The sequence below is a fragment of the Nematostella vectensis genome, chromosome 2 (assembly GCF_932526225.1).
Source record: "Nematostella vectensis chromosome 2, jaNemVect1.1, whole genome shotgun sequence".
NCBI lineage: Eukaryota > Metazoa > Cnidaria > Anthozoa > Actiniaria > Edwardsiidae > Nematostella > Nematostella vectensis.
The window spans coordinates 15,044,732-15,064,483 of NC_064035.1; the positions used below are offsets into that span (position 1 = coordinate 15,044,732).

At 39.8% G+C, this 19,752-nt stretch overlaps 2 protein-coding genes across 4 annotated transcripts; both read left to right on the forward strand.

Moving 5' to 3' along the window:
• The first annotated feature begins 4,334 nt into the window (after positions 1-4,334).
• On the forward strand, positions 4,335-6,671 carry LOC5521838 (membrane-associated progesterone receptor component 1). Its single transcript, XM_032367038.2, has one exon. It carries the CDS (start codon positions 5,660-5,662, stop codon positions 6,356-6,358), a length of 699 nt encoding a protein of 232 aa, XP_032222929.1. The 5' UTR covers positions 4,335-5,659; the 3' UTR covers positions 6,359-6,671.
• A 7,508-nt stretch (positions 6,672-14,179) lies between these two features.
• LOC116604554 lies at positions 14,180-17,756 on the forward strand. Of its 3 annotated transcripts, none has more exons than XR_007307100.1 (3): positions 14,180-14,459; positions 14,639-16,382; positions 16,928-17,756. XR_007307100.1 is itself a non-coding variant. In XM_032367099.2 (2 exons), the coding sequence occupies exons 1-2, from the start codon at positions 14,408-14,410 to the stop codon at positions 15,400-15,402; spliced, it is 816 nt and encodes a 271-aa protein (XP_032222990.1). In that variant the 5' UTR covers positions 14,180-14,407; the 3' UTR covers positions 15,403-17,756. The 3 variants fall into 3 exon arrangements, 1 of the variants encoding a protein (XP_032222990.1); XR_004291107.2 differs by having other exon boundaries at positions 14,639-15,886; XM_032367099.2 differs by having other exon boundaries at positions 14,639-17,756.
• Positions 17,757-19,752: the final 1,996 nt, after the last annotated feature.

Below are 19,752 nucleotides of genomic sequence, written 5' to 3' on the forward strand. Positions count from 1 at the left end.
AGCAAATAGCTGCCATTTCTTTTAAAAAGATGATCATCAAAAAGTCGACCATATCACATATATACGTCAGTACTAGGAAATGAGTACTTTGAGAGTGCGTATTGGGAAACATGCGGTAATGTTAGTGGCAACATTTATTATTTAGTAAATGTTTAAAATAGACCCTTACGCCTCACGAGTAAGCCTTAGTTTAGTACTTCAAGTATTCGATTCTGGGGTCTCTCCTATTCTACACCGAGTCATCATGACACACTGTCATGTGGTCACGCTGTCATGTATTAGACGCGACGCACTGAAGATCTTGAGACCTAAATCTTTCTTACATCTTGACTCAGCCACTTATGGCGAAAATAAAAGGACTCGTGGGCGGAAAAGGCCTTCACAACTCTTCAACGTCATTGCAATGTAGTATAAGAAAATGTTATCAAAATTAACCTTCAAATAAGAGCCATGTTGCTATTTTCTTCGGTGTTAAGGGATGACGAGTCCAATCTCAGTATGCAGTTATGTTGATTATTAGGAGTTCGACAAATACCCGTTTCAGGGAAACATTAATATTGTTGAGGACACACTCGACCAACTTGGTTGAGACTCGCAAATGTTGGTCGCCAAATAAGCCGGTAAAAATCACAAATCTTATATCTAGAAGCGGCTTTACGAGCCACTCGGGCGCACGATTCATGAAGAGTTTTGACATTTTTACGAAATACACAAAAAGGTAAAAAGGTCGATCAGAACACTTCACAATCCGTCAAAATACTTTCAAGAAAAATATCAGTAACTATCTCTTTTGTGTAGATTTTTTTGGGTCAAGCATTTGGTCTGAGGCAGATGATAGACTGGGTTATTTCGAAGCCACCGTATGCTAGGAAAAGTTAGTATTTATTAAAATATAAGACGTCAGTTTCAACGTCTGGGGATCTGAGTAGTGAAAGCAATCTATGGATAGGTGACATGACACTTGGTCGCGCTGTCAAGATGATTTTTGATCGGCACTGCGGCCGTTGCAAATGAGTGTGTGCTCGCCTTTCTTTTCGTCTAGTCTATTATTCCGTCCTCCGATTTCGCATTCCATTGTCTGTCTAAAGTAAAGAGATATCTCTTTGAGATAAAACGCACTGATCAATATGTTTGTTGATGGCACAATGGAAACTATGATGGCAATCATCCAGCTTTGTCATTGAGTTTTGTTTATTGTCTATCCTTATCCATCCGTTGATGCTGAATATGATAAGCAGTCGAACAAAGCGAGCTGCTTCGTTTCTATTGTATCTCCGGAGTTTTGCAATCATCGTCTCTCTACCCCCACCCTTACCTGTCAATATTCAATGTCCATGTAAAGAAGACGAACGGATAGTAGTCATTAAAATCGTACTTGAAAGATAATTTTAGTTTATCTAAACTAGTTCAATATATATTTTTGGTCAATTGTTTTACCGAACAAACATGAACTTTTAAAAGACTAGAAATTTTGCTTCATCTAAAATATTTGCTAGATTGAATCAAGTGTTTTGATTGTCTATTGTGTTTATTTTGGGAACATATCAGTGTGTCTACCCAAAAAGGGCAAAAGGGCCCCAGTAGATAAACGGGGCAAACGACAATCAACGCACTGAAAATGAGTATCGATCAACCCCTCCATTGTTATTGTTTATCACTGAAAATACCGCTGTTTATTTGCAGGTAAAACTTAAAAATAACAACCTTCATTTGAAGCCTGAAATTTTATTGGCGATATTTGATTGAAAATATATTGGTTACTCGCTTGAATTAGCCGATGGAAATGGATGCTTGTGTGACTCGGCATTGAGCGGGAGCATAAAATGGCGGCGTGATTGGCCTTTGTTAAAGAGCCTTACCTTCGTTTTTATTACATACAGACAAATCGTGTAAAAAATATCGATATAACAAAAAATATTTTTCATATTTCATTTACCGATTTCAAAATATTGCATTAGCTTTTTTCAAATAAACAGATGCGGAAATGGATGCGTTCTCTCGCTAGAGGTATTGGTGTCGTTGGTATTTTGTTGGGGATGATAAAATGTTGAATGCCCGTAAGGATCCAGCTTAACTTGCGTCGCCCACTGGGTCCTCAGGAGGTATACACTTGAAAGAACCTTCTAAGCCTGTGAAGCAAGCGTTTCTGTGAAGTTTTAGCAGAGAAAGACCGAAGATCGAGATTTCCGATGTTTTGGCCGTGCGAGAAATGGGCCCCGATTTTCTTTTCCGCGAGGCCAAAACACCGGAAATCTCGATCTTCGGATCTTCGGTCTTTTCATGCTGAAACTCCACAGAAACGCTTGCTTCGTAGGCTATGGAGGGGAGGTTTGTATCTTGTGAGGGGAATGAATTTATATGAATTTAGAGAATGTCATTTAGCGTTGGTGGAAATGGTTTATTTAACAATCACTTCACATCAGTGATTAAACTCGATCATGATTTATATTCTTCGCATTTTTGTTTTGGTTATTATTATTATTATTGCCACCTACGCATTAAAAAATGCCTGAAATGTTTCAGATAGCTAATCAAATACTAAAGACAGTAAATACAGAACTCGCACAGAAGAGTAGTGTGATCGAAAAAAATTGTCAGAGAAAAGTAAAAAGGCAAAACAACAACAAGGGTAGCCGCCTTGCGATAAGTCTCAATGAAACTAATTATTACAATCTGTACTAAATAGAAATAGCTTAAATAGTTTTCGTAGTTTCCAAATATTGATCAAACAGTCAAAAAGTTTATCCTAGAACAATAAAATCTGGTTCAAGACAGAAGGGCATCAGACGATGATATAAAAGTGAAGGTATAAATTAAACTTATATTGGCGGCAATAATTATAACTCGTTACTAAAACATCATGACATGCAATTCCAAGAGCCACTAACCGTTAACGCCGCATGTGGAACCGAGAGCACGCATCCCATATCAACCCATGCGACTGTCACATGACAATCACTTGAACGTTCGTGCAACCTCATGAATCCCTTGTTCTCACGTGACTTACTATTGTTCTGACGTCATACCAAAGCTGACTCACCTGTCGAGTGATTCGTGCGGCGCCAAGCTGCTACAGCCGCTTATAATGACTTTGCTACTGGCGGTTTAGGGCTATTGAGTAAAACCGCAAAGCCGATATACTCTTTTTCAGCTTTGTTACACCTCAAGGCGCCGCCATTGTATCTACTATAATGCATACTAAATAAACGTTGCGGTGATGATAAGAAGGGACCGAGGAATGTGCACAGTAATGTCACGTTTTGTTCGTTGGATACGCATAGTCAAAAGCGCCATAAAGTAGCTGTTCCTTTTGTCTAATTTTAGCTACTTGTGCAGAGTCCTGTTTCATTAAAAATGGATTTATTTCTCATTTGCATCTATACCCAAATCATACTGTTTGCTAGTTCGTTATTGTTTGAAATTATTTACAATTTTTTGAGACACTTGTCGGTCCGCTGCTACTGCTATTTCAACATAATTTTTATTTATTTTGTTTCTCGTATAAACCGCCATTACTGTTTATACATTCAAGTCAGCCAAAGCCAAAAACAGATCTGAGTATATATTTTCAAGAAATCAAGGATTTCTGTATATTGCCTTTAAGAAGGAGTAAGTGGTTCAAATAGTCTGGTGCGGATGTTCACAGTGCTGCTATATTGGCCTCGTGTAGAAGAACATCCTCTATTTCCCCTATCCTCTTTTTTCACAGAACCAGAAAATCCAAGCGTACATGAAGAACAATGGAACCTCTGTATATTGCCTTTAAGAAGGAGTAAGTGGTTCAAATAGTTTGGTGCGGATGTTCACAGTGCTGCTATATTGGCCTCGTGTAGAAGAACATCCTCTATTTCCCCTATCCTCTATTTTCACAGAACCAGAAAATCCAAACATGAAGAACAATGGAACCTCTTTGATGTGGACACCTACAATAACCGTCCACATCAACCCATGTGCCGGAGATGATTCACATAAATAATTCCAGGCCCGTACCCAGGATTTTTCTTGGGGGGGGGTGGTGCGAAATCCGAAAAAGTGGACCTAATTTTTCTGGGGGAGGGTGGGAGTTTTCTGATAAAAATCTGACCACCCCCGAAAGAACAAAAAGGGATTTTCTTATGCCTTTGCATTATCTTCACGGGACGTTAATTGTCGGATTTGGCTACAAAGAAAGTCTGACTTATGGATTAATGACATACGCAGAGTGATCTAGCTTATGCCATGGTCTCTTGCTTATGCTTTATAGTTTTGTCTACGAATAAGCACGTCTATTGAGAACCGAAAGTGGACTTTCGGCTGTTGTAGGGGGGGGTGCGTTCGCACCCCCTGCACCCCCCTTAATTGTCTTATCTCTGTATAGTAGTGAGTCACCCTTATAAGGAGAGGGCTATGGATATGAAGCAACGTTTGTCGTTATTACTTGGGCGGTTTGTCTCACCGTCGACACCTAGGGTGTCTATTATAACATTATGGAAAATGCACAGCAGTCGCCTAGCTTACTCTTTTCACTCGGCTCGTTAAATCCTGGCGTGACACTTAATAATATCACTGTATCTGCTTATATTGTCACGCAATAGTTCTTGGAGTCGGCATGACATTTAATTTAAATGCCTGTATGTTAAAACGACCATTGAACTTGTTGGATGTGTTATTCGCTCACCCGTCCCTTAGCTAAATGGGTACGAGCTTTCTCATAGACCAGCAGCTGCTATAAAAGGATCTTGAAATGGATGTCTCTCAGGGTATGCTAGACAAGTGACCTCCACAGGGGTTCGACAAGCCACACCAAAACAGGAACCAAGCTCCGATTACTCCAAACTCCGAAAGCTTTTTTGATACCAGATTTATCCTTTAGAGTATCACGACAGTTCTTTAAATTAAGAAAATTGAATTAATTTGATTAAGTCTACTTTTCCCTCTAGACGGTATCTTTGTTACCCAGACTACGAGGCCAGAGGTTATATCCTATGACGTCTTACCAATTAGTTAGATCAATAGTTCCGGCTCGTCGTTTCGTTTACGTTCAATCATAGCACCTTGATCTTATTCAGGATTTAACATCAACCAGAAGGTAATCGCCCACAGTGATGAAATGTAAAAGATCGAGTAGAACCACTGGTACCGTCTATGTTTGTTTTGCCACATGAAAACTTGTTCTTTTGTGTGATGTACACCACCGTTAAATGTGGTTGTCAAAGTTGGTCACTGACTTGCTTGGCGTGAGTTAACTGTGTAATTGTTCGATTCAGTATAGTTGTTGAAACCGGCAATAATACTTTGATTTCAGTCAATGACTCATTTACTACAAGCGCCACAGTTACCCACACCGTATTTACGTTTTTGAGTTTCATGTGTTGGTGGAGTGATGACATTTTTACGACAAATAGCGTTTGGACGCGCTTTTTCCTGAAAAGTGCAGTAACCAATAGGATGTTTCTTCGGAGTCATCTGACATAAGCACAGGATGGGAATATTCTAGCCCAGAGAGGATGTTAACTCAGTCGTGAACTGTGGTTTATGATGCGTTAAAATTCCACACACATCCCGTAGGCACATACCGCGAACTTTGATTCTATTGTTAGCACACAAATTACATAAGAAAGGCTTTGCATGCTCTAACACAGTCATATGACAGAAGACACCGAACGAGACAAACCAAAACATGGGAAAGTGCGTGAATCTAGCCACCATCTCAAAGTGGCGGGACTGTTTTGATCACTTTGAAGTAGTGAATTACTTCCTACAAATGTTAATACAAGCCGTAATACTGCTGGGGTCAGTTTGTCTAACGCTACAAATAACGTGGAAGAAAGTATGGACACCTGCTAGACCCTTTGTCAGAAAGCCAGAAGAACCAGAGACATTTGTACCGCTGAGGGAATTTACCGTCAGGGAACTGAAAGGCTACGACGGTGTAAACAAAGAACTTATTTATGTGGCGGTAAATGGTAAGGTTTTCGATGTGACATCGGCGTGGAATTATTTTGGCCCTGCCGGTCCGGACTGCCTCTTAGCTGGTAAAGATGCGAGCCGAGCACTGGTGACCTTCTCAGTAGATAACTTCTACCAAACGGAACAGCGGGACAGTATGGACGATTTAAACGACCTGAACCCGCTACAGAGGGATTGCCTATTCGAATACGAAACTCAGTATATGGAGAGATATCCATGCGTTGGAAGACTTGTAGAAAAGAAACAACCCGTAACATTACAGCAAAGATGCCTTGATATTGTTCACAGGGAGGTTGTTAGAATCTCAGGAGAAATGCGAAGAAATGAAGTCAACCGGCTACCTCTTCCTCACACGATGAGGAATGTCCTTTTGGATATGAATCAAAGGAGAGAACTCTCGGTTAACTAGGACGTTAATGATAACCTTTTTTATGGCGTATCCGCATAGAATGTGTATATAATCGATTTTGGTGAATTGTTGATTTTTTATTTATAACGACCTGTAAATATTGTACAACTAGATTTCACTGTATATAGTTACTGTCAATATTATGTTTCCAAGGATCAACAGGCTTGATTCAAATTATCCACAGAGTTTTGCTATAAAATATTTAATGTATCATTGGATATTTTAATATACAGACCGATTCCTTGCAATTTGCGCAAATTTAAATCTTTGTTGAACGAAGATCATAACAAATAAAAACACCTTCTGAAACGAACGTCTTGTGTCCCTCAGACAATATCAAATATCGTCTCTTTGTTGTTGAAACCTCGTCATAATGACAACGGAGAGACGAGGAATACGTCAAAACCAAATTGCCGCTTCATTCAGCCAAGGGATCATGTCGGGGCGTAATGAATCCGGATAAATGAATGATAAGGAAATGCCGAGATACCGCAGACATCCGAAAGGAAATATAAAAACGGTTAACGCGCGTTATCAGTTAATTATTCGGAATCAGCAAAAAAGAAAATACATTATTCAAGTAATGACGTCAATGCTTAATTAGTCACTTAAGGTACCTATTGTTGCCAGGGACGAAATGAGTTAATGTAACGTCGTATTTACCTACTTGACCTAAAAATCTCAGTTTCTGCATTTGCTAGCATTTCAGCCGACCTGACATACACTTCGCATTTCGCAATACCTAGGTTATTGTTTATAGCAATGGACCCCTAAGAGATAAGGTTATCTAAACAGAAGAAATATATCTCAGACTCAGTCAGTATACTTGTAGTCATGGTAACCCTTCTCCTAATTACACCTCGAGTGCAATTAAAACCGAGCCCAAACATCTCAGTTTTAAGGCTTGCAATGCTTCTTTATATCTATTATATATTATATCTTTATATCTATTATCTATTATACAACGACATCTTAAAGAGGGCAAATAATATTTTGTGGCTTGAATGATGAAAATCAATATGGGAGGAAAATCAATAATAATGATCTCCAGAAGTGACCTTCAACCTGCGTCACACATGACTATATACGTAATTTAAACATACTCAGATAGTGAAATTACTTTTCCTAATAAAGATCTACAACTACAAAATCTACAAATGCCTCACGTTTCGGGCCGAATTTTGGCAACGTGCGAACAAAATGTTATTAATATTTATTAGGGATTAGTTGGCACTCTTTTGGCAAATTTACCGTCTTTAATTTCCCAACTACAAATTCTATTTTTGCTTCCATTTTTGGGGGTTTATTCTATAAATGGATTTCTAGCAATGCTAACAGCATGCACTGGGTGTGTGGGCGGCGATACAGAAAAAGAACTGAATTGTTTTGGATTGATCGTAGGGATCTCCTTTTGTACTTGACATCCGGGCGGAATCCTATTGTTTTTGGCGTTGTTTCTCGCCCTCTTTTCGCATGTTATTCTTGGGTTATCGAGAAGTGTGTCAGTGCACTCAAGCTCAATCTCCGAGATCAGGGCCACCGGAATAAGCACAGCTTGTCACCCCCGAACGCCTTGATGGCCACACACAATGCTTCTTCACATGAATCACATATTAATAGGACCACTACAACCCATTTCAATAAAGATAAAACCATTTTGCCTTTACGACCGTCCCAAAGTGACGATTTAAGAGGAGGGAATAGTAATACGAAGTAATACGGAGAGTAAAAATGCACACCTTCCCCTGGTAATAATGGTTTTGAGATCAATAGATCTGTTATGTTTGGGTCCTAAATGTCTTACAATCGATCCAATTGAATAAGATCCTTTACCAGTGCAAGACCGTAGTCGGCACAGGGACAGGGAATAGGGCCGAAATTTTAAAAAAGGCCCAATGAAAGAAAATGGCGCCTGCCCCTAAAAGGGGCAAAAGGCTCGCTCCTTTCCACTTTCTCACTCAGAAAAAGGTTTTTGGTAATGATCAAGCAAGACGGCATTTTTGTTTAGCTTAGGGATCCATGTGCTAGCCCAATTTTGGTAACGTGCGAACAGAATCTTATTGAGTATTTATTAGGGATTAGTTGACACCCTTTTAGCAAATTTACCGACTTAAATTATAGTTCTCAACAACACATTCTATTTTTGCTAGTTTATTCTATAAATGGGTTCCTTGCAATGTTAACAGCATGGACTGGGTGTATGGGCGGCGATACAAAAATAGAATTGAATTGTTTTGGATTGATCGGAAGGATTTCCTTTTGTACTTGACATCCGGGCGGAATCCTATTGTTTTTGGCGTTGTTTCTTGCCCTGTTTTCGCATGCTATTCTTGGGTTATCTAGAAGTGTGCCAGTGCACTCAAGCCAAATCTCCGAGATCAGGGCCACCGGAATAAGCACAGCTTGTCACCCTCGAAAGCCACATGGTCACAGGCCTGTAGCCAGAATCAAAATTTTACCTAGGCAAAGCTAGCCACTGGATGATAAATCCAACAAAAGCAGGTGTTTTATCTCATACTATTGTGAAACACTAAACGTCAAAACTTTACCGAGGCGAGTGCCTCACTCGAGGCCCTGGTCACACACAATGCTCCTTTCCGTGCATTCTACATGTAAATAGAACCTCATTACAACCCAATTCTCAAAAGAGATGATGACAATAGACAAGCATTTGGCTTCTACGAACGTTCTCGAAGTGGTAACTAGTGAAGGCTGGTTCTCACTAGAACGTAAGCGCAAACGAAAGCGCAACACAAGTTAGAATCGGTCAAACAAAGCGCAAGCGCGAGTAAATCAAACAGTTGCGTTCTCTTGCACTTGCGTTCCAGTTAGAATCGGAAAATTACGTGCTCTGCGCTTGCGCTTACGTCCAAATGAGAACCAACCTTGAGAGGGATTGGGAGTAACGAGGAGAGTTAAACTTTACGCTCCCCCCCCCCCCCCCCCCCATCGCAATAAAAATGCCGCCGGATACATCCTAAATGAGAAGCACTATAAAACCCTTTAAGTGTTTTGACAGTGCAAGACCCTAGATAGCTCCCCCCAAACTCAGGAAAGGATTTTTAGCAAAGACCACGCAAGGGCGAATTTTCTGCTTAGCTTAGGAATACTTTATTTTCCATTTGCGATTGTCAACAATAATTTTGTGCATTTTTGTAATATCTAAGATTTTTGGTTATTTCAATTGTTAGGGAGTCTAGTTTGATAAAATTTTAATTTTATAAATGTATACTTTTTGACTGGACTCCCGGTCCTTTTTCAAAAGGATATGTGGGAGGCAGAAAGATGTTACGTAGCCTGTTTGATTTTCCAAACGGGAAACCTTATTTTGATCATATTTTTGTTGTTGGTGTTATGATCCTGAACTCAAAACGACTTCAACCCTTCTTACCGATAATAGCATCTTAGCTTAGCAGTGTAAAGCTTAGGTTCAAAGTTCGCGTGTACTTCAAACGTGTTCCAACTTGAATCTTTCTTTTTAGGAACTTCCTGCTGCTTATGTCATTCATTCACGGTTCAAGATTATATTTAGTATGTTTGGTGTCATAAGAGAGATCGATTTCCCGCCGCTTGGAGCTTGCTTGGTGGGATAGCTTTATCTAATCCAATGCAAAGGCTCGAGGAACCAGCGCTTACTTTGTCTCTTCCATAGTCCTGATGATTTTAGGGTATGAATCACCATCTTGATTTTTTTTAGACGCCCGAGAATTGAAGGGTGGTGAAAGTGAGGGAGCAGGGGGAAGTAACCTTTACTCCTCCCATTACAAAAAAAAGACAGCTCACAGTTTGTAGTTTGTAATTACACGGAAAAATGATAATTTTAAATGCTCTGTCTGCCCATTGTCTTCCTTAAAATTGTCCTGAAGATAGATAGCATTTTAGTGGGAGCGGGATAGGGACCCATACAACCTACACCATGTGGATGTGTTGGAGGGGGGCGGGCACAAACACACACAATTATACATATAATCAGTGCTCCGATATGGTTTAACATACGTCAAATTCTACTCTCACCTATCAATTTCAGCATATTTTCTTAAATTTAATTTTATATTGCTCTATTTATTTTGATCTAAAAATGGGACAAGTCCCTGGCTTTCTGGGATTCCTGTGGTTCGCCGTTGAGGCATAAGGGGCTGGAGAGAGCAAACAGGGCTTCGGGTGACGTCACATAATTCACAGAAATCCTGAAAATATCTTCGAGTTTAGCCTATGTGTAGCCGCAGACTCGCTAATAATCCTCTCGCTACGAGTTCGAGTTTGGAAATCGTCAAATATGTACCATAGATGTTGATGTTTTGATGTTTTATTATTGGTACCATATAACTTTTGTTAAATAGGTTGTTTCAACCAATAAATTTCTATATTACGTATTTCCTTTCATTATACACATACACAGAAAAAAGTGCTTTGCAACAGCCTTTTGCACCTTTTAGGCGGATTTAAGAGTAGATGAAAAAGCTGTTCTTTGTTGTGGGGTCCAATATTGTCTTTTTCCAGAACATAAAGCATCTAGCCACGACACAATGCCAGGTTCGTTGCAAAACATCATAGCCGTAGCAGGCCTCGAATTAAATGGGGGGGGGGGGACGATACAGGAAACATTATTAGCGAGTAAACAGGTTCACCGGCTACACGCAGGCTATTCCAGTTCGGAAATCGTCTGTGTACCAAAGCCCGCCTTAGAGGCCTCGAATTAAAAAAAAACGGCGTTGACGTCCTTGACAGGAAATCTCGAACGGCATTTGCCCTATTTTAGCGGAGCCAGCGCGGCCGCAGGCCGCGCGTGGAGCTCCATAGGTATAGAAATATGGTAAGGTGTGCGACTTGGTTTTTTGGTCATCGCGCGGTTACCCTGTGGTGTCACAAATCAATGTGAACTTTAGAAGCACACTAGCATACACACATTGGCACCAGTCGGGCCAAGACGGGACGCTAGCACAGTCTATTACCCGTGCAGTTCGGCAACCATGGACAGCTGTTTCGTCCTTATTAGGACTCGTCAGCATGGCATAGCCGGTTTGCATCAGTTAAACTTCATCGGCAAAAAAAATGCAGGGCGACTTCGACTCGAACGAAGTGCTTTAAACCACAGCTTAGATCCATGTGGGATCTAGAGCTGCGACCGGGCTAGCGTGATGCCAATTGTGCGGATCACGCATGCGACCTTTGCTAGTCTAAAACTCCGTCGGATAGCCAAACTATCCTTGCGAGTATGTATACATACTCGTATAGTGTGCTTCTAAAGTTCACATTTATGTATACATACTCGCAAGGATAGTTTGGCTATCCGACGGAGTTTTAGACTAGCAAAGGTCGCATGCGTGATCCGCACAATTGGCATCACGCTAGCCCGGTCGCAGCTCTAGATCCCCATGGATCTAAGCTGTGGTTTAAAGCAGTTTTGTTTTGCCGATGAAGTTTAACTGATGCAAACCGGCTATGCCATGCTGACGAGTCCTAATAAGGACGAAACAGCTGTCCATGGTTGCCGAACTGCACGGGTAATAGACTGTGCTAGCGTCCCGTCTTGGCCCGAATGGTGCCAATGTGTGTATGCTAGTGTGCTTCTAAAGTTCACATTTATGTATACATACTCGCAAGGATAGTTTGGCTATCCGACGGAGTTTTAGACTAGCAAAGGTCGCATGCGTGATCCGCACAATTGGCATCACGCTAGCCCGGTCTCAGCTCTAGATCCCACATGGATCTGAGCTGTGGTTTAAAACACTTCGTTCGAGTCGAAGTCGCCCTGCAGTTTTTTTGCCGATGAAGTTTAACTGAGGCAAACCGGCTATGCCATGCTGACGAGTCCTAATAAGGACGAAACAGCTGTCCATGGTTGCCGAACTGCACGGGTAATAGACTGTGCTAGCGTCCCGTCTTGGCCCGACTGGTGCCAATGTGTGTATGCTAGTGTGCTTCTAAAGGTCACAAATCAGCCAGTAATCCAGCCGCGCAACTCTCAGGCCCCTCTCGGTCTTACTCTTTTATGTGTTTTTAGTTCAAAGTTCGTATGTTCACAGAAAAAAAAGGAAGTATTTAATGAGAAAATATGTGGATTCAAATGGACTGAAGTCTTTTAGGAACCGCTTTGTCTGAAGTACGAGTCGATAGTAAAATCTACCCGAGTGTTCGTGAATCCCGCCCGTCGTAACAGCTAAAAAGAGGACTATAGAGGCTCTACACTACCATTGTATATTCATTTCACGTCTATATTTATGTAAGGAGATCCTGAGAAGAAAGGGCCCTGATGTCTGTTTTCAGCTATAAAAATCATTTACTTGTGTCGACAAGTTCCTTGCTAGCAGAAATTCGACAACTTCACAGTTTACAACAAAAGCGAACACAACCACAACAGAAAGCGAAAAAAAAAACTGCCAAGGTGAGTTTTAGACGTCGATTTGTATTGAGAATATGAAAGTTATTTTTCTCTTATTGTTGTGCTTTTATTATGTTTAGATTAATCTAGTGTCAAAATATCCTAATTGAGCCATTTTACGGGGTTTAATTGAATAACTCATTCAGGTAGTGGGACCCCTGTGGTTTGGCATGGAACGCCTGACTGATATTCTTAAAGGTATAAACAGTGTCGTTAGAGCTGCAAAATCAAAAAGAATATTGAATGGATTTTTCACATGATTCGAATTGGAATATCTGTGTTTTGTGCCAAAAAGAAAGTCCAAAGGAAAAGCTTGTTACGCCGTGTAATTTTACAGGCCGAAAAGATCATTCAGGCGCAGGATATAGACGATTGGCAGAAAATCTTCCGAAGTTTGCCGAGTTGGAGAAGTGCCGTCACCACGAGCAAGTACCATCCGTGCAGAAGGCCTTCAAGAAGGATGTGAAGAATCTTGTAGATGTCTTAGAGGAACTGAGAAATCCATTTTGTGAGGACAGTGGTGACCTACTCGTATTAGACACTAAAGAAATAATGCCGGTGTGTGACTGAAGCTATTTCGCGCAGAATGTGCGGCCATTTACTGTGTCACGTGACGCGGCTCAGCGCGCCTTATTCGAGTCTGATGCTTGATTGAACAGGCGAAATACAAAGAAAACCGGCAAAAAGCGCAAAACGTCGTATATAAAACTAAATTTCTACTGTATAAGGGTCGTAATAACGTAACACTAAACCCCGCAAATATTAGATGAAGGATTAATGAACGATTTGCGCCCGTTAGTAGCCGGTTTCAAGAAATCGTTCTGTGGGGGAAAAGGACCAAGAAAAGGCCCATTTTTTACCAGAAATCGTATGGGAATTTTTTAAATGTCTGTTTAAGAGTTTCTTTTAAAGACAGACGTAAAATAAAATTCTTACTAACACCCGCAAATGATAGAACCATTGTTGAACTATATTTCTGCCAAGTTACAGGCTTTTTGAGCGAATACCTCCTTGGGACATTTTTAGTTTTGTATTTGGTGCTTTTTGCGATGACAAAAACTAGAATATAAATTAGAGTTCGTATTTCCCGCGGTATCGTTAATCTCCGTTAAAACACAAAAGAACCCAAATAATAGGCTCCGAAAAATACCATTAACGCACACAAAGTGACTAATCAGCTGAAACGCACAAGCTTACATCTCAGCTTTGGTGCCTATTGATAACATATTTTTTTAGTGCGACACCATTTCTTGTGTGTAAAAAGATATGTATATATATATATGTAAAAAAAACATCAATATGGTTGTTTTAGATTGCAACAACGCTTGTCCATATTAATTTCAAAAGTAAATAACATAGTTATTTCGCTTTGTTTTCAATTTCTATACTAATTTTCCCATATTTCAATGCATATTGTAACTGTTCGGTCAAGTCCCTGAGCTGTGTTGATTGACAGCTAACTGGGCGCGAAATAGCCAATCAGCAACCGTCAATCTTAATTGAGCGGCGGGCTCACTAGAGCATGGTAGTTATGTTTACATCGCATCTCATTATTTCCTCGCGGCGAGAATGTCCGGAGAACAATAGGCATTCTGCGCGATCTGGGGCCAAGGGACAATTATGTAGAGGAGCGACTCAACAAACAGTCTAAGCCTATTACGGATACTATGTCAAGATGTAGCCTGGCTCTGTTTGGTACACCGGAGAAACGGAAAACAAGTAAGACGAATAGTCGAGTTGCAGATCTCAGAAATGACTGCCGCTTGTTGCATGTCAAACCAGAGAGGGGAATCTAGAATAATTTTTCCGGCACTAGAATAGTTCTAGCCCACCTGCCCTTTCCTGTAATACAAAGTTGCGTACAGGTCAGAAATCAGAACTTATCGATTGTGTTGCAGTGAACACGACACAGGAACGCCATTCTGTAGATGTAGCTGTTCTAGATGGCGCAGCTATAGTCAACATGCTTCCGCCTCGTAAGTGCAAAACTTTCAAAGAGTATTCTGAAGCTGTTTTTCTTCCATATGTCCTCAACTACAGTGCACTCAATGTCAAGAGAATTGATTTGGTGAGGGATCGATACTTTGAGAACAAGCAGGGGACGCGAGAGGCCAGAGGCACAGGCGCCCGGAGGCGCGTTTGCAATACAGCAGCAATACCTGCAACCTGGAAGTCGTTTTTGCGACTTGATGAGAACAAGAAGGTGCTCTTCAAGTTTCTAGATGCAAGCGTCAAGTCTATCAGTGTACAGTGTGATGCGCAAGTAATCAGCACGGATGATATCGATGTAGTCAGCCACGCCACAGTCGACAAGGAGGGCCTAGCACCGTCCAACCACAAGGAGGCCGATACTCGCATTTTACTGCATGTGAAACATGCATCTGCAAGAGGCATGAAGAAGGTTCTTATACGAACTGTAGACACTGATGTAGTTATTCTAGCGGTTGCATTTGCAAGGAAGTTACCGGTGGAGGAGCTGTGGGTTGCCTTTGGTGTTGGTAAACACCTACGCTATTTGCAAATACACAGCATGGTCGACAATCTGACGACATCACAATGCGAAGGCCTGCCGTTTTTCCACGCTCTCACTGGATGTGACACTGTATCATTTTTCTCTAGAAAAGGGAAAAAATCCGCCTTTCAAGAGTGGAAGTTATCCTGAGGCTACAGAAGTGTTTTCTTCCCTGTCAACACCACAAGCAGAGATTACTTAGGAACAACTGAAGGTGCTCGAGCGTTTCGTGATAATCATGTATAGCCGCACAAGCCCCCATCAGGATGTCAACCAGGCACACCAGTCTATGTTTTCTCAAGGCACTAAGGGCATCGAAAGTATCCCACCAACCCAATCGGCCCTGGAACAACATGTTAAGAGGGCAGCGTATCAAGCCGGCCATGCCTGGGGACGCACGCTAAAACCTATTCAGGAACTCCCAAGAGCGGGAGAGTGGGGATGGGAACTCTCGTCAGATGGGTGGACTCCGACCTGGTCAGCACTGCCAGAGACGTCAAAAGCATGCACTGAGCTCATACGATGTGGATGGAAGCGTGCATGCCTGGGACTGTGAAAGTGCACAAAGGCAAACCTGCCTTGCACCGAGCTTTGCGCTTTCAAAGGCAGCTGTTTCAAAGAATAGAATAATTAGGTATAGAAGGTATAACATAGAGAATATCTTGATATTAGTATAAGAAACACGTTTTGCCCAATTCGCCACAAGAAAACATGACGAAAACCGGGATTTTCAATTTTTTTTAAATTTTCTCGAATTGGGTACCCTGTGGTTTTATGTATAGAACATATAGGAATTTTTAATCGGCAAATAATTTTTGATCACTTATTTCTTATTATACACCCAAAGAGGATCACATGCAAGAAATTTGGTGCTTTTTTTACTAATTTGAACAGCTTTACGCTTATCTTCCAGACTAGACTAAAACACTGTACCAGCTTTAGTTGACGTCAAATGCCATATCAAATCATATATCCTTGTTTTGATTGGCTTAAATACCATCTACTTGAATTCCGATTGGCTTATAATTTTAACTTGCACTTAAATGGTTTTTATTCTACCGAAAATCGCCATGAAAATGGTAAATACGTAACTACTTACAAGTTCTATAAATTCAGACGTATTCCTCACGGTAAGTAAGAATTTAACGACAGAAATATGTAGTGGTCTAGTTACTGTATCAATGCCACTTAGCTTGTTGGATTTATACATTTGTTTCTAGAGTTTGCTTTGAGAATTCGTGGTCTAATCAAACATTTTGAGCATAACACATCCTTTGATATTCTTCGTTCTCTCTATACTTTATTGACTGCGTTGATATTTAATAAAGGCTGATAAATATCATCCTGTCATATATTGCTAAAGAAGACCTTTCTTGTCTTTATATTCTGTGTATTTAGTCTTTTCAAAGATACAGCAACATGTTTTCAACATTATCATACTTACATTAACTTTACAATTAGAAAAGAATTTTCTCTTCGAAAATAAAACAACAAAATGCATCCCCTACTACCTATATTGTTTTTGCTTTTATATTGTTTGCATCTTGTATACTTTCTAATGTGTTTATTTATTTTTATTCAAATAGTTGTGGAAAATTAGTAAGGATTATAAATGGCATGATGAAAATATTGTTTTGAAAGAAAAAAATAAGTAATTGTTTTCACTTTTATTTAGGTAAAACCAACCAAGGACTACCTGAGGGCCATGATTGATGCTAAAGGCTGGAAGACATAATAATAGGCAAATGTCTTAAGATAATATAGTAGGGGTTTTCTTACTTTTATACAACAGTATAAATGTAATAGTTTTTTTTAGAGCAAGATACTTGCTCTCAATGATAAATCTGTTAAGAAAACATTTATCTATCAACCTATAGATAATGACGAATGGGGAAATGTTAGAAGAGTGTTGTTGCATTACTGTTATTTTTTTTATCAAAGATATACTCCCATTTATTCCTTTTTTCTCTCTGCTGACTATTTTTGCATTTGATATTATTTGCTGTTTCCCTTCTGTACCCTAAATAAATTAAAATATGTTAGGTTTGAAATAAGACATTTTCATTTAACACTATCAGTAATATCAAGGGTTTTTTTTTTAGAATTTGCTTCCCAAGTAAATTTGTTCTTCTCCATTGCATTTAATTTTGGAGTAGCATTAGCATGTGTGGATCCAGGGTTTCTATAAAACAGCAGGCCACCTTGCTAAAGGGTGGGTGCACCAAAATGTAATGCATGACTGTAATATCCTTGGTGATGGAGTATTACCAGTATGTGATAGACAAAACTTCCATATGGCACCTGAAATGTATAATATATCATTCTATCTTTGGAATACTGTTTCATTCATTATTTGTTTCTTTGCAAGGGCAAAGCTGGTCAGAATGTAGCTTTGATACTATACTTCTATAAAGGGAAGGGGTTTTTATTAGATCAAGGTACTTAAATTATATAAAGATGACAACGAACTTGTGCTTTTTCAATAATAAATTTGTAAAGAAAAACGGTTTTATATCAATCCTAAAGGTAATAGGGAAAGGGAAAAATACTAGGAAAGTGCTCAGTCAAGTTATCATTGCATTATTGTTATAAATGTTTTAGAAAAGAGTCACATTTCTCCCTTTCTCTGCTCCCCATTGACTTTTTGTTTATTTGTATATTTATTTCTCTCTGCCCAGAACATAGATCAATGAACATGGTTTTGTTTGAAATTAGAAACTGGAATTAAGCACTTTCAGTAATTTAGGGTTTGCCTTCTCCGCATTCATTTTTGAGTAGCCTGTATGGGTGGATCCAAAGTTTCTAAAAAAAAGGCAAAAGGGTGGGTGCACCAATATGTAATGCATGTCAGGAGGTATATTTGTGGAGTTTAATTTCAACACATTCTTCTGAATAATCAGTTGCAGTACATGAAAACTACAGTATGGCATCTAATTCTTTGGAATACTGTTACATCCTTGATATATTCTTTACAAGGTCAAAGCTTGTTAGAATGCTGTTTTGATAAAAACAAAATATAGATAGTGGATCTTCTATGGAGGAAAATAAGTATTGACCATTTGCTATTGAAAATCATTCTCGTCAACTAAGACACCTGAACTTTGACAGCCTTTTTCACACCAAGGTTTAGTATTTGTTACCTTTCATACTGCATATTTAATATTATTAAATGAGTGCTTGCAACAGGCCCATTCCTTGGATTTTTCTTGGGGGGGGGGGGGGGGGTGCGAAATCGAAAAAGTGGACCCAATATTTCCGGGGGGGGAGTTCTCTGATAAAAATCTGACCGCGTCTTTGCAGTATCGCACTCCGCCTTTAGGCAGTGCCTAAATCTATATATTAACTTCTACGCGCGCGGTCACGGACGTCAACGCCGTTTTTCAGCAATTCGGGGGGTGGGGGGCACGAAATAGAAACATTAAAAGTCTTAAAACCTTTCACTTATATCAATCTAGCCAAAAGAAAGCAAAGATAAACTTTCAAATTCTAAAAAGGAATTGAATTTGTTTGAAATTAGAATTTTCTAACAGAGCTTTAAAAATTTTCCTGGCCGCGCGAAAGGAAGTTAAATCTAGTGAATAATTCCAAGTTTGGGCGGGAAAATCTAGGACAACGTATTTACCTATCCGTTTAAATTCAGAGACGGCAATACCACAAAATATTGGCGAAGTGTTTTCTATCTTAATGTTACCCACAATTAAGCGAAGAATAATTCAAAGCAGAGAATTATATGTGAAAAAAGAAAACATCGTTTTTTTGTCAGTTCCGAAAACAGCGCGCGCTTGTGAGAATGTCGCCATTTAGGGGGGTTTGACACCCTATCAATGAGCACTTGCGCGTGATTTTCTGAGTTAGCAGTAAAAAACGCGCGAAATTCGCGGGAAAAATCCGTCAAAATGCATAGAAAAAATGACTAATCATCCTTATTAATTGTGTAAAACAAGTAAAATAAAACCTAAGAAATTAAAGTTGGTCACAAGCTAGCTCGTGTGTGTTTGTGTGTTTTTATGCATTATGTAATAATGATGAGTAGATTTGGGTTGTGAGTTTTGAGATGCAAACTCAGATTCCGAAACATTGCCCCGCCGTCTTGTTGTTTCGTATTCTAAGGACTCTAATACTACCTCTAATACTACCCTAATACTTTAGCTAGTTCGATTAATCAGGCCTTTAGTAAACTATTAATCGGGGTCTACCTCCAAACTACCCCACTCCTAAGGGGCGTATTTTGGCCTTTAAGATAGACTACTTGAATCAACTGGTCTCTGAAAATTGATCACGTCATCTCGCTGTCCTTCTTGTTTTACAGGGGTTGCACGAACCGGTTGTCTTAGCTTTTGACTAACTAAAATAACATATCAAGCACAGATTTGATAAAGATTTGCCAGAAGAATAATTAGGCTACAACTTAGCCTTGAGTTCGAGGAATATTTTGCCAACTTTGACTAGAAAATGAGGTTATTGTAGGTGTATTTTATTATTCAAACTGTCTGCGCGCGC